General features: G+C 44.1%; 1 protein-coding gene across 3 annotated transcripts in view; it reads left to right on the plus strand.

Annotated features, from left to right (window-relative positions):
* WDFY4 (WDFY family member 4) overlaps positions 1-15,524 on the plus strand; it is a 307,995-nt gene that overhangs the window by 144,314 nt on the left and 148,157 nt on the right. For all 3 annotated transcript variants that reach the window (XM_017504669.2, XM_037729965.1, XM_037729964.1), the window contains 4 exons: positions 864-1,102; positions 2,777-2,895; positions 4,714-4,899; positions 6,873-7,009. In XM_017504669.2, coding sequence (XP_017360158.1) covers positions 864-1,102; positions 2,777-2,895; positions 4,714-4,899; positions 6,873-7,009 — 681 coding nt within the window. The remainder of the gene's footprint in view (positions 1-863; positions 1,103-2,776; positions 2,896-4,713; positions 4,900-6,872; positions 7,010-15,524) is intronic.

A 15,524-nucleotide genomic window follows, 5' to 3' on the forward strand; every position in this document is an offset into this window, starting at 1 on the left:
TTTAGTAAATGTGTTTAAGTTCCCTGTAGATTCTGGATATTAGACCTTTGTCAGATGAGTAGATTGCAAAATTTTTCTCCCACTCTCTAGATTGCCTTTTTGCTCTAATGATAGTTTCTTTTGCTGTGGAGAAGCTCTTTAGCTTAACTAGATCCCATTGTCAATTTTTGCTTTTGTTGCCATTGCTTTTGATGTTTTGATTATGAAATTGTCGCCAATGCATATGTCCTGAATGGTATCGCCTAGAATTTCTTCTAGAGGTTTTATAGTTTTGGGTGTTACATTTAAGTCTTTAATCCACCTTGAGTTAATTTTTGTGTAAGGTATAAGGAAGGGGTCCAGTTTCAATTTTCTGCATATGTCTAGCCAGCTCTCCCAGCACCATCTATTAAATAGGGAATTCTTTCCCCATTGCTTGTTTTTGTTAGGTTTGTCAAAGATCAGATGGTTGTAGATGTGTGGTCTTATTTCTGAGTTCTCTATCCGGTTCTATTGGTCTATGTGTCTGTTTTTATATCAGTACTGTACAAAAACAGTACATCGTTTGGTTACTATAGTCTTGTAGTATAGTTTGAAGTCAGGTAGCATGATGTCTCCAGCTTTGTTCTTTTGGCTTAGGATTGTGTCTTGGCTATATGGCCTCTTTTTTGGTTCCATATGAATTTTAAAATTGATTAATACTCTGAAGAATGTCAATGGTAGTTTAATGGGAATAGCACTGAGTCTGTTAATTACTTTGGGCAGTAAGCCATGTCACTTTTTGATTATATTATTTTTGTAGTAAACTGGATCTGTGTCTAAAATTGCAAAGCACTAACAAGTATGTATATATATGTTTTGTTTTGTTTTGTTTTTAATGACAGGTCATTGAGACTGGCTCTTCTCAAAGGGACACTGTCCTCAGTGCTTTATACAGCAGTTTAAATAAAGTCATTCTTTATTGCCTGTCCAAGCCCCAGCAATCCCTCTCTGAATGCCTCAGCCTTCTCAGTATCCTGGGCTTTCTGCAAGAGCACTGGGATGTCGTCTTTGCCACCTACAATTCCAACGTCAGCTTCCTTCTGTGTCTCATGCATTGCCTTTTGCTGCTCCATGCGAGAAGGTAAGAGCTTCCGCCTTGTTTCCTTGTCTGCTGGTGGTCCATGCAGAAAGGAGAGAATTAGAGCAGCACTTGATTGAGGATTGGGATCTGTATAGATGATATCATCCTTTTGTTTATCTGGTCCTCCATATTTTGTGAAATGTTTGATAACATGTTAAGTCATCCCCATCCCTGTCCATGCGACGGCAGCTAAAGTCATTAAGAAATAATAATTTACCCCAGTTCCACAATTCTAAGATTGTATGATACCTCATTAATTTAGTGTTTGAGGCAGCAAATGCCAACATTAAATATACACATTGATTTTATCATGCAGCCAAATTCCAGAAACACTATCATTAGATAATTGCAATCTTAGAGTGGAAAAAAATTAAAATATAATATATTGTATGATGCAATGTGGGAATAATTTTGATTTCAGAAAAAAATTACATATGCATACAATGTATGATATAAAATGACATCCATAAAAGTGCTAGTTATAAAGCTATTAAATTAAGATTTAAGTCCCTTTCCTGAACCCCCAAGTTTGGAAATAAGTCAGATTTCCCTTCTTATGTTCACTTTCTGTCTCTCTGTGTGTGTCAGTGTGAATGTAACACATTCTCCAGTATCTCAGCATCATGCTGCCTGTGAATATGTTCTCATATGAATACAGCTGTGAAAGCATAGAGGGAGAGAGGAGTATGGGATGTCACACTTTGCTCTTGTCCTTATTCTTCATTATATTCATCCTAACAAAAGTTATGTTTGATCACTTAAAAAAACAGTCCCCCACATCCTGCAGTGTTGACTATTGAACAGTGCAAAACACTGGCATTGACTTCCCATAAAACCCTTTTGGGAAACCCTCAGGAACCCTCCTAGACCAGAGGAGGCACTTGTCTTTGTTTAAAAGAAAAGAATCCATTTTCAGTATGTGGTTTAATTTGGGGAGGTTTTTTTTTTCCTTTTTTTTTTTTTTTCCTTTTTCAGGAATTAGGCCTTATGCATCCTGAAAGCACGGGTAAAGAGGAGCAGAATGACAATTGAATCATGTGCTTGAGAGAACACCCTCCTCAGGTCTCTCTGTTTAGCAAGATTGACTTTGCTCTAGAAATTTCAAAAATAGGCATTCTCATAGGTCAGGTTATTTTCCTGTTCATGTTTGTCATTTTCAGTTCAATCCATGAACATTTACTGAGCGTCTATTTGTTTTGTGTCAAAATGGCCACTTGTACATTAATACAACGGGGACCCCCCCCAGAACACATGGTTCATGGGAAGCCTAATGTATAAACCACCATGTCTCCACTTAGAGCTGGCTACGTCATAGGTGAGCCCTACAGCAAAATTAAAATGTGAGGCTTGTGTCCAAAAATACCCAAGATTTCAAGATGATGACAGCAGAGCCCCAAAACAGGGCCCTTCTTAGTACAGGGCCCTGTGTAATTGCACAGCTTGCATGCCCATGAAGCCAACCCTGGCCCCATTCAAGACAGCATAAAATCAGTGCCAAACAAAGGCACTGTGGAATTTCTTATAAAGTGTTTGCTTTAATTGATTAGACAAGTTATTTTTCCATATTGATATAGAGAATTATTGGAGGATGATTATTTGTAATAAAGAACAATGGAATGGCCTCAAGGAAACTGGAGTTTATTGGATTTTCATGAAAAATCTCTTATCTACTAGTTACCCAGAGGGATTTGGATTGGAGCCCAAGCCTAGAATGTCTACTTACCATCAAGTCTTCCTTTCCCCAAATGAAGAATCAAAAGAAAAAAGAGAAGACATGCCAAGTTTGAGTGATGGTACATTTTATTTGTCACTGTGTATGTGTGTGTGTGTGTGTATGTGAGGGGTGATGGGTGGATATTGGTACCTACTAGGGTAGGTAGAACTGAAGAATGAGGTGGATTCTTCAGTTCTTCCTTCCCAAAATAAGAAAGCCGATAATAGTAATGACATTTTCAAAAAGCCAAAAGAAGACTTAGGAAATCCTAGAGTAATTATGTGTTTGTATAGAAAGGCAAGCTGGTAGAAGTAATATTGGATTGGTCTTTGTATATTAGAAATGAAATGGAAAGGAATAAATGGATGTATATGTGAAGAGAAAGCACTGTGGGACTTGGTTTGACTAGAAGCTTGATCCAGGGTCTCCATTGTAAATTAAAACTGTCACACCCTATCTTACCTAGTTCAAGCCATTGCCTAGTTGCTGTTCAGCTTCATTCCCTAGTGAGAAGGGAGTAAATAAACCAATTACTCTCTATAAGACTTTTGACCTAATGATGTTTATCTTGGATTTACTAATCTCAAATCAAGTTAAAGAGATTAGCAGTTATTTTTCTGGCAGCCGGTTCTATGTGTTTGAGTGATTACGCTCTCTCTTGGTCCAGGAAGCAGAAGCTCTGCCACTCTTTCTGCCAGTCTGGTTTGCAGACTGTTCCACTTAACTTGTGATATGTTGTGATACAAGATTGTACACACAACAATCTTGTATTACGCACAGTGGTTCACGCCTGTAACCCCAGCACTTTGGGAGGCCGAGGTGGGTGGATCACCTAAGGTCAGGAGTTCAAGACCAGCCTGATCAACATGGTGAAATCCCATCTCTATTAAAAATACAAATAATTAGCTGGGCATAGTGGCATGTGCCTATAATCCCAGCTACTCAGGAGGCTGAAGCAGGAGAATTGCTTGAAACCAGGAGACAGCAGTTGCAATGAGCCAAGATCACACCACTGAACTCCAGTCTGGGCAACAAGAGTGAAACTTTGCCTCAAAAAAAGTTTGTACACACAGGACCTTCATGTTCTGGTTAGGTGGCTGCCATGCTAAAAAATCTTACGACTTTAAAGTTTGTTGGACATGGTGTTGATTACAACACGGATGTACACACTTTGGGACTTAGCTGGCGGAGCTAGGCTAGGCACTGTCCATCCCCTTAGGATGGGAAAAACAGTCTCTAGGGGCTGTTACCAGAGAGGGGACTCATTGGTCCAAGATCAGAAGAAATTTAGGCATGGTTCAGGGGATTACGGATGTGGGGCACAGCAGACACAGTTGGCTTGTTAGATCCATTTCCTGGAATTGCTTACACCTAAACAATTCCAGGAAATGGATGGGTAGTGAGAAGCAAGGTCCAGGAAAGAGGACTGGCTGTTTCCTGAGCCCTGAGCCACAGGACAGCCTTGAGCTTGGTGTCCATTCCCCTGAGAGGTCAACATGTAAAGGAAGGTTGTAAGGAGCTGTTTGAGTGGAGCTATTTGACTACCCAGAGCTCACACCAGGTGTCCCTCTGGTATCTAACAGAATTAGGAGTAGGGAGTGAGGCTCCCTGCACTCATAAATGATATTTCCCAGTCCTGGACATGTGAGGCAGGCGGGACTTGTTTGCAGGCAGGTAGAGGTAGAGGAAGGCCAGCTCACATGGGTGTTGGTAGCGTTGTCAGGCCTATGGCTCTCCACACTGATTGCTTCTGGCTGGAGCTTGCAAAACTGGAATGATGTCTAAGACCTTAAGTGAGAAGGGTGTGGGTAAAACCATTCATGGTATGCCATCTCCCAGCCGTCTCTGGGAGGGTCACTGAGGCCATCCTGAATGTGCCATGTTCTCTCTCTGCTAGTCCAGCGCAACATCCAGAAGACAGTGAAGACTCTCTGGCAGCAGCTGGTGGCACAGAGGCAGCAGACACTGGAGGATGCCTTCAAGATTGATCTCTCTGTGAAACCTGGAGAGAGGGAAGTGAAGATTGAAGAAGTCACACCGCTCTGGGAGGAGACGATGCTCAAGGCCTGGCAGCATTACTTAGGTCTCTGTCCACTTGGCTCCAGGGAATGGGAACTCCTGGGTCTTACAGAACCAGACTCCCCCAGGTTTCCACTCAGGGCCCAGAGCCTTTCCTACCTGGACCCTCTGTCTTATCCCTTAAGTAGATGGCATTTATATCATTGAAATCTTATGTATCTTTCCTCATAATGAATGAATATCACATGTCACCTTGGGTGAAAGCAAGGCCAGAAGTGCCAACCAAGTGAGAAGATTCCAGTAATTTCTTAGAGGAAAAGACAGATGTGGAGTCTGTTGCCTGGACTCAGGAACTTGAGGTTCTAGGTCCTACCCTGATACCCTGATACCTACCAGCTTTGAAATCTTCCACTAAGTCATGCAATGACTTTGAGTTTAGGTTCCTTATGTCCCCTCACTTCAAAAAGTAAAAGTTTTCATCCCCAAATTATTAATGTCCCTTGCATTCTGTTAGTGACTCAACATGTTTACCATATTAGTATTTGGCACTAATAAATAACATTTTTGCATATTAGTCAATGCAGCTGCAAGAATCAAGTTTTAATTTTGTTTTGAAGGTGATCACTGCTCTCAACTTACATCTCCTATACTTATACATCTTCCAGAATTACAAAATTTACAGTGATTCAAGAGTTAGTTATTTCCATGTATATTGTCACAGACTGTCCAGTGGCTCAGAATGGCTTTCGAATTGGCTTTCTAAATTAGTACTTGCAAATGTGTATATACATCCCCAGTTTTGTCCATTTATGCTGCTATAACAAAATACCACAGGCTAAGTGATTTACAAATGATAGAAATCTATTTGCTCAGTTTTGGAAACTGGGAAGTTCAAGATCAAGGTGCCAGCGGATCTGTTGTCTGCTGAGGGCTGTGTCTGGCATCTGTTCTAAGATGGTACCTTGTTGCTGTATCCTCTGGAAGGGAGAAATGCTGTGTTCTCCCATGGTGGAAGAGACAGAGGGCAAAAAGAGCCTGGGATGATTTCCTTCAGCCTTTCTATAGGACACTAATTCATTTATGAAGGTAGAACCCTCATGTTTTAATCACCTTGTTCAAAAGATCCCACTTCTTAGTACAACCACAATTGGAATTAAGTTTCAACATGAATTTTGGAGGGAACACACATTCAAATGATAGTAATACCTATCTACTTTCATGTATATTTGAAGTCAAAATGTCAGATTCTATCTCAGAGAAAAGTAAAATAAAATAGGATACACATATCCATGCACATACAGTGGAATAAAATAGTAAAATAAATTGTAAAGCTTACAAATGACTCTTTTTGCCAGTAATCATATATTGAACACTTTCTATGTTCCAGGGTCTTTAGACACATATCTTATGTAATCTTCATGACACATCAATTAGATATTGTTATCCCCATTTCACAGGATGAGAAAACTGAAGCTCAGCAACTTTAGTTAACCTGCTCAACATCTCACTGTGGGTCAACAAGCCATGGAGCTAGGAGTTTAGGCTAAGTCTGGTGACCTCAAAGCCTACCGTGTTTCTTAGCCAAAGGAGAGTCAGAGATGGCAGTGTGAGCTTGTAGCCTGGGCTGTTTCTCTTTTTGGAGGCAACCACTGGGGGCTTGTGCCCTGGTTGGCCCTCTGAAAGCCAAGCTAGCTATGAAAATATTATGTGCAGCTGGGCATGGCGGCTCACACCTGTAATCCCAGCACTTGGGAGGCTGAGGAGGATGGATCATGAAGTCAAGAGATCGAAACCATCCTGGCCAACATGGTGAAACCCTGTCTCTAATAAAAATACAAAAATTAGCTGGGCGTGGTGGCACGTGCCGGTAGTGATGGCACATGCTTGAACCCAGGAGGCAGAGGTTGCAGTGAGCTGAGATGGTGCCACTGCACTCCAGCCTGGTGACAGAGTGAGACTCCATCTCAAAGAAAAAAAAAAGGAAAAGAGTGTATGTTCTCACTTTACCTCCAACATTCTTTGCTTCTCTGCCCTCAGCATCTGAGAAGAAGTCACTGGCAAGTCGTTCAAATGTTGCACACCAAAGCAAAGTCACTTTGTGGAGTGGAAGCCTGTCCTCAGCCATGAAACTGATGCCCGGGCGGCAGGCCAAGGACCCTGAGTGCAAGACAGAGGTGAGCCCATACCCCTTTTCCTTAGAGAAGCATCAGTTTTTTGCATCAAATCCCACAAGTTGTGTCTTCTCTCTGCTGCCTGTCACTGTACATGATCTAACTCCACGTCTTGTGAGCATTTTAGGGTATGCCTGTAGCTCTCCAGTTGAGGCTATGTCTAGGGTAGCTAGGTATTAGGCTGGCTTCTTGTTCCCATTGTCAACTGGAATCAGATGTACTCAGATGGCACTAACCCACCAGTCAGCAGCAGCGAGGGGTGTGAGCCCAGCAAAGGTGGGCAGAAACATTGACTTCATTGCCAGGAGACACAGGGATGGACCACCTTGACTGTGTTGGGTGGGCCCCCTTGACTGTGTGGGGCAGACCCGTTATGGTTTTCTAATCAATTTCTCGAAAACTGCAAACTGAATCCTCCTAAAACTCATTGGCGCCAACAATGTGTATGTGTGTGTGCATGTGCAATCAGGAACGTTGTTGTAAGGAATTTGGAGTACAGTGGGTGGGTGGACAGGTTATCTCTGCCCCACAGTGTCTGGGGCCTCAGCTGGGATCATTGGAAGGCTGAGTCACTCACATACCTGGTGGTTGCTGCTGGCCTTAGTCTGAGACCTTAACAGCAACTATTGGCTGGAATACCTACACATGGCCTTTCATAGGAACTGAGCTACCTTACAGCATGGTGGCGGGGTTTCAAAGGATGAGAGAGAGAGAGAGCTTACCAGGCAGAAACTGCATTACTTTTTATAATCTAGCTTCAGAAGCCATGCAGTGTCACCACCGTCAAGATGGCCAAAACATTCTGCCCAAGTTCAAGGGAATGGAATAGACTCCACCTTCTCATGGGGGAGTGGTGAGGTTCTGCAAGAACATGTGGGACTAGAAATGTTGCTGGGGTCCTTTTGGAAATGCATGATCTGTGATATATTCTATGCCAGTGATATATTCTAATGCCAGGGCCACTGACTTCTTCAGAGGTGGACTGTGGTTGTTGCTGGACATGACTGTAGGGTCAGGAGACCTTGGGAAGTTTACTTAACTCCCCAGTAGGATAAATAACTGTGGGAACCTGGGAAGGCTCCCCAGAGAGGTGAAGTAGACAGCTGACAGACACGTTAACATAATCCCAGCTCTTGGCTCATGAACTTTGGGAAATTAGGTGGATCCCAAATCCCACCACTTCAGAATCTGTAACTGCCTATAAGTGACCAGACAGCTGAGGAAAGAGGCTTTCTTTTCCCAGGCTTTAGGATTCATAGGCTTCAGGGCATAGAAAGAGTTCAGATGTAGAAGGGAAGGCCAGAAATGAACTGGGTGGGCTGGCTACCTACCTGGTGCTGAGAATTGAGGGTAAAGCACATGTCTTATTCAGGCTGCATTCTCAGGGAACTGACTTGTTAAAGGCATGTCTGGTAAGTTTAATGGTAGACTCACTGATTGAATACGTGAATGTGTGAGTAACTCACTCAGATTTTATAACAGCTGCATCACAGGTATTATAGCTCTGTGATAAGAATGTGGAAGCTGAATCTGAAAAAAAAAAAAAAAAGTTAAGGGCTTTTCAGCCATTAAATGTCAGAGTGAACATAGGATCCCGTCTTTGTGCTGCTGAGGAGGACCTTAGGGAATTTGTGAACCTCTCAGAGCTTCCATTCCTGAACTTACAACTGGAATTATGCTGTGTTTATGGTAGAGCATGTGAAGCCCTTGGAAACTGTAAATGCTTTAGAAATAGGAGACTGTTTACAAATTCCGTTTGGCCTTCTAGCTCTCTCTGCCAAGATCAAGATCATCCCATAGGTGACATATGTACTCCTAAAACTTGGAGTACTCCCATTTGTGCCCAGATACCTGCTCCTGACTAATGCCACTTGGGACAGAAGGGGTCCAGCTTCTCCTTGCTTGGTTTCATCCTGGAGCTTCTCTTCCTTGACTATTGTCCCCAGGAGGTGAGGGCAGCCTGGCTGGGAGCTAGGGAAGGGATGTTGGGGTACTGGGCATGGGCATTCATCTCATGGGGACCTTCACACCTGTTGACACCACCTCTTGCCATTGCCCCTCTCCCTTCCCCTCTAATCAGTGTCATTGACACAGCTCGGCTGCCTCCAAGTCCTGGGGACATGCGTTGAGCAACAGCTCATCTGAAAGAAGCCTGAGTAGATGACCATGTTTGGGGCCATGTAGGTGTCCCAAGTGGCTTTTAACAGTTTGTTCTTGGCTCACATTGAGAGATCTGGGAGAAAGAATATCCAAAGCCCGCTCTGTCTTGGGTGAGGGCAGGCTGTTGAAGATGTTGCCTTCTCCATCCATTGAGGTCTTCTTCACTTGTTCATTCAACAAGCATTTATTGAGTACTTACACTGCACCCTGCTCTGAGCACTAAGGTTACAGCAGAGAACAAAACTGACATATTCTCTTCTCTCATGGAGCTGCAGTCTAGAGAGTCAAGACAGACAATAAACAAATAAATTTGTAAATATTGGGAGAATTGATGGCAATGAGGAAAAAAACAGGTAGGGTAAGGCAGGGAGGGTGGCAAGAGAGGGGCCGCCGGGCTGTTTAGATGGAGAAGATCAGCAAAGCTATCTTTGGCAAGGGTGCATTGGAGCAGAGGAGAGAATTTATGACGAACACGAGTTTTGAGATGCTCTTGGAAAGAGGGTTAGGTGGAGAAGACAGTTGGGCAGTGGCACTGAACTAGGTGTGTGCTGGGCAGCAAGGCCGGTGTGGCTGGACTGAAGTGGAGGGAGTCACTCATCACTCAGAGTCACCCCAGCTTCCAGGCAGCCACGGGGAATCTCTCCCTCACCTTCCAGAACCAGGAAGAACTACTTTCAGCAACTCAAGAAGAGCAGAAATTTGGCAACAGATTATGTCTCTCTCTTTGATCTGGACACTCGGAAGCTCAGAGTGATAAGCATGGTTCAGCTTTTGTAATTGTACACAACTAGTGGGCTAAATTTCCGAGCCACCTACACATACAAATAAGTACACACATACCTTCTCCCTGGCTTTCCTTCTCCGTTGACCACACTTTCCCTTCAATTTGATTCATTTATTCTTTCTACAAGTTAAATTATCTCATAGATTTTAAAAGACATTATTTTTGAAACAAAGAGGACTGTGTTTTAATCTTTAAAATTAACTGCATCTTTGCTTAGCAGCATCTTGTACTGGTAACTCAGCCTTGGATGGGCACAGTGCCTGCTACATGGTAGGCCCTTAAAGAATGCAGATGGAAGTGCTTAGAGCAAGGGGGTAGACGCTCCCCCTCCTTTTGCTGAGATGAAAATCACCAGCTTTCAGACACTGCATCCATCACTCAACTCTGTGAGATGCCTTTGTCGCTAACAGAAGGCACAACTTCTCAGGTACATATGTACATTGTGATACCATAGGATAAGAGCATCAACTATTTGCCCTGGGGTCTGTTTAATTATTTTTAAAAATTAATTTTGATTATTACAGCTGATTACACCTCAGTGAGCAATGTAATTGATATTTTCTAATGTATCCCAAGGAACAGTTTGTACAACATGCTTTTTGTTGTTGAAGGTTAAAGACTCCGTTATTGGTTTTTCCCTAAATATGCCCACATCATTAGTCCCTCCAGTGAGAAGGTCGCCATCTGGAAAAAGCAGCACAGAGACATTATTCAGGCACAAGTGCATGAAATTGGGGTTTCTGCATCTTCTGTCTCTCTTCTGGAAAGAAGAGGCTTATAATTAAAGGAGTTGGTATTGGAGGAAACATTATTCATTTGGTGTTATTCCTTATCATGTCAGCAGCTGACAGCCCTATAGCACTGATAAATTGTTCCTTGGAGTGAAACATATGATGTAGGACTCATAATTCCTCTTACCTATCTTCATTTTTTGTAGAAAATGTTTTATTCCTGGCAGGTGAGCTAAACTTTGAGGCAGGGCTGATTTGATAGATGTTATTTCTTCTTCTCCCCCTGACACCATTACAGTCCCTTGCGGGAGCACATTGTGAAGTCACCCACCATCTTTACAGGACTGCGGGTGTCAACTTGTTGGGCAGAGGTTGGGAACTTGAACTCTCTTGAGGCCACCAAAGGGCAACTCAGGGTGTAGGCCACTTTCTCATGCCTACCGTCTACCTGGAGAATCTGGGCTGCACAGGCTGGCCAGCTCCCCTTACCTGCTCAATTCCAGACTTCCTTGTTTAGAAACAAGTTGAAAGAACATCAGCAGCAATGTTGGTTTCTTAGTTTTGACAGACACAACATGGCAATGTGGAAGTTAATTAACTTAACAGGAAACCAGGTGAAGGGTAGGCGAAAATTCTCTGTACTATCTTTGTAACTTTTATGCAAATTGAAAGAATTCCAAAATACAAAGTGTGTCATCATCTGTTTATATAAAAGCATTAGCAATCAGAAAATGTGCACAGGAATCAGGAGGCTGGAAGCTGGGTAGGAAGGGGCCGTGGAGGAGGTGATGCCTAGAGCTGTGTCTGGGAGGAGGAGCGGGGTCAAAGCCCGGGCAGAGGAGGGCTCTCGGGCAGGGAGAAGGCCAGGGGCATAACGGGTGATAAGAAAGAGGCCAAGGCGGTGGGTAAAAGCCAGGTCAGGGGGCACCACAGGCCAGCCTAGACACTCAACATTTATCTGTAGACAAGAGGTTAAACAGAGGCCTGGCATCTGCTCCCACAGGTGAGATTACAGGTGAGGGCCCCTAGTGGTGAACCAAGCCAGGGGTGGCGGGCGGCTGTAGTGTGATTCAGGTCGGAGATAATGGGGACTGCAGCAGCTGTAGTTGGAGTAGTGAACATGAATAACACACAGAGAATTCTGTTCAACTGAGGCTGAGACAGGTGAGAAAAGAGGGCCACCCAGGACAGGCCTGGCTCTGAGAAGAGAGGGCACCCGGGGGTGGGAGACTTTCAGATGGTCTGCTGGATTCTGCAAAGAATGGGGAGAAACAAGAACCAGAGGAAGGGGGTTGAGTGTGCAAGGCCACTTCCAGCCCTTTAAAGGGATGGGAGCCCCCTCTGGGAAGCCCCCTGACCCATGTACGAAGAGCATGAGCTGGATTTCAGCCTGCTTTCCTCCTAAGATCAACTGTACAGATGTGGACAATTATCCCAGGTAGTGGGCCAGGCAGGCCCCACCAGAGGAGAGAGACCCACTCACCAGCCAGCCAGCAAAGACTGGGGAGCTTATAGAAGAGCAGGATTCACATGGAGGAGGGCTGAGCCCTGTGTTCCCCACAATTCCATGGCTTTAGGAGATTGCTGAGCAAGCTTCCAGTTGCTGTTTTCAAAACCATGTATAGCAAACTGAAATGGCCCATGTAGGGAAGTCAGGGCTGTGTAAGAATTAACAGAAGGGGATGAGAGGACACCAGAAGCAGGAGGGTGATTCGTTGGAGTTGCTAAAAGCAAAAACAAAAACAAAAACAAAAACAAAAACAAAAACAAAAACACCTGCCTCAGTCTGGCCAACATAGTGAAACCCCATCTCTACTAAAAATACAAAAATTAGCCAGGTGTGGTGGTATGTACCTATAATCCCAGCTACTTGGGGTGGTGTAGGGGGATTCCAAGGCAGGAGAATCATGTGAGCACAGGAAGCAGAGGTTGCAGTAAGCCCAGACAGCGCCACTGCACTCCAGCCCGGAGACAGTGAGACTTCATCTCAAAAAAGAAAGAAAGAAGGAAAGAAGGAAAGAAAGGGAGGAAGGGAGGAAGGGAGGAAGGGAGAGAAATCCCTGGATCACCATGAAAAGGAAATGTTCTATGCTGCTCAATAAAGAAAAACATTTTAATTAAAAAAAAAAAAAAACCAAAAAACCACAACCTTTCTGTAGGAATTCTACGTCTGCCCTGGCAAGGGCAGGCAACATTAGAAGTTTGCCCCACACCTTTCCCAGGGGTCCTCTAAAGGCTGCCCTATGAGACCCCCAAAGAGACCAGCAGTGCCCACCATGGGGGGTCTTGGAGACCTCAGAGGTAGGACAGTTGTGTGGGCAGGGTGCCTGGGGTCTGTCATCAGCTCCTTCCCTGACCAGGTGCCAGCCCACCCCAGCATGGAGCAGCTCTGCCCAGGCAGAGGACGAGATGCTGACTGAGGCCAGCAACTCACTGTCAGCTCTGCTAAGGATAGCTCTGGCTGAGGTTCTTGGTGAAGGAAATGATGTTTTTGACTATCCCCTCTGAGCACTTCACACATTATCTTTTTTAAAAAATCATTGTGGAAATTATCAAACATATACACAAGTAGGAAAATAATGTGATGAATCCCCATGTATCTATCCATCACTTGACTTCCACAGTTTTCAACTCATGGCCACTTTTCTCTCCTTATCACTTCCCAGTCTCCCCCTGTGCACTGAATAATTCTAAAGCAACATCCCAGACCTCATATTATTTCATGCATTACTGTTTCTGTATACCTATTTTCTCTTCAAAGAAATCATGGGACCCAAATAAAAATTGCAGAGGAGAGGCTGGGCTTGGTGGCTCACACCTGTAATCCCAGCACTTTGGAGGCCAAGGCAGGCAGATCGTGAGGTCAAGAGATCAAGATCATCCTGGCCAACATAATGAAACCCTGTGTCTACTAAAAACACAAAAATTAGCTGGGCGTGATGGCATGCACCTGCAGTCCCAGCTAGTTGGGAGGCTGAGGCAGGAGAATCGCTTGAACCCAGGAGGCAGAGGTTGCAGTGAGCCGAGATTGTGCCACTGCACTCCAGCCTGTAGACAGAGCAAGACTCTGTCTCAACAGAAAAAAAAAAAAAAAAGAGAGAAAGCAAGTGTGCAGAACTGCAAGGCTTTAGCCATCATTGCAGGAATGATCGAATGGCACCTGGTCTTGCTTTGTGGCACAATTGTGTTTGTCTCCTGCTAATGAGGGGAGGATCTTGCTGAGGCTGAGGGTACATTGAGGCTTGGAGAAACCCATGCTGCAGTTTCAGGAAGAATGACAATAAGCTCTGCTGATGACACAGCTGCTATCTAGTTGAATGCTTGGGGTCTTCATGTTCAGGAGCTGAGCAGCACTCCAGGTGCAGGCCTCAGATTTCACTTCCTTGGGATAAAAAGCTCATGAGCCCAGGGAGTACTGGGGTGAGAATGGATTTTTGAAAATAGAAAGAACTGGCTTTGAAATGCAGGGGAAGTAAGTGGTAGAACAGAGCTGAGCTAAGGATATCAAAATGCAGTTGTGAAAACAAGTCAGAATTCTCAGAGAAAATCTTCTGAAAAAGAGATAAAGTCAAAGATCTTTGAGGTTGCAGGACATTTTAAAAATCTGATATTCGGAAGGTCATCCTGTGAAATATTTTTACTTAAAGCTGTAGTAGGTTCAACATAATGTTTGTGGGTGAGAGAGAAAGGAGATGAATATGACTTTAAGAGAGGGATTTGGAGGCAGGTGGCCTGAAGCTGGAGGAAAATGAAGACACATGAGGATTTCTAAAATGGAAGGGTCAGAGGACCCAGAGAAAGGCGAGATCTTGTGATAGGTTCTTGCTGGCGTGGCAGGAGAGCAAAAAGGCCAGCTTGTATCCACAGATGAAGAGAAAGCAGTCTGGAGGGAGAAATTATTGAAAACCACAGAAAAGACAAGGGAGACTCAGAAAACCTGAAAACAGACTTTATAAGAGATCACAATGCTATATTGTTGGAAAACCCAGTTGTGTTCAGTGGTAGGAAAAGTCTTGTGAGCAAGTAATTAAATAGGGCTATCTGTTAGAGGAATAAAACCACTCAGAAACAAAGGAAAGTATGATTTAAAAAACACTTTGAAAAAAGTGTAAACTGCTCTACTGGCATGAGCGATGTTGTGAGACCTTCTGCTAAATGGAGTCTTGGTTTTCTTAATTGTGGTAGGCGATGCTGCCAAGGACCTCTTTGCTCTTGGTGCTTTTCCTGAGATAACTGACCCTAAAAATAATGCCTGTCTCCCCAGCCTGGCCTGAGAGCTCTTCATCGTACTGTCTGGGCTAGGACTATTTACAGACAGGATATCCATTATTCTGTGATTATGGTGGTATTTGGGGGCAATGAAGGAACAAAAAAGTAATGAAGTCTTTTGTTTTATTTTTTAAAACCTCAGAAGTTTCTGTTTTCACTTCAACTGAAAGTAAAGTCTGTGCGGTCTGTATCATTGCTGTCAGTCTTACGGGCAGCTGTGCTTCCTACACCACACCCAGAATGACCTCCAGAGGGACAGAGTCTGGTGATGGAGGTGGGGACACACCGTAGTGTCAGGTATATGCAACCAGGCTGGGGCAGTGGGGAGGGGCTGCCTTATCCTTCTAGGTTTTCTGGACACTCAACCAGAGCCTTCTCTCTCATCTTTACTCTTCCCTTCACACACACACACACACACACACACACACACACACTCACTCACTCTTTCTTTCTCTCTCTCTCTCTCACTCCCCGTCTCTTTCTCTTTCTCACACACACACACACTCTCACCCTCTCTCTCTCACACACACACACACTCTCACCCTCTCTCTCTCTCACATACACACACATACTC

The sequence above is a fragment of the Cebus imitator genome, unplaced genomic scaffold (assembly GCF_001604975.1).
Source record: "Cebus imitator isolate Cc_AM_T3 unplaced genomic scaffold, Cebus_imitator-1.0 Scaffold326, whole genome shotgun sequence".
Classification (NCBI taxonomy): Eukaryota; Metazoa; Chordata; class Mammalia; order Primates; family Cebidae; genus Cebus; species Cebus imitator.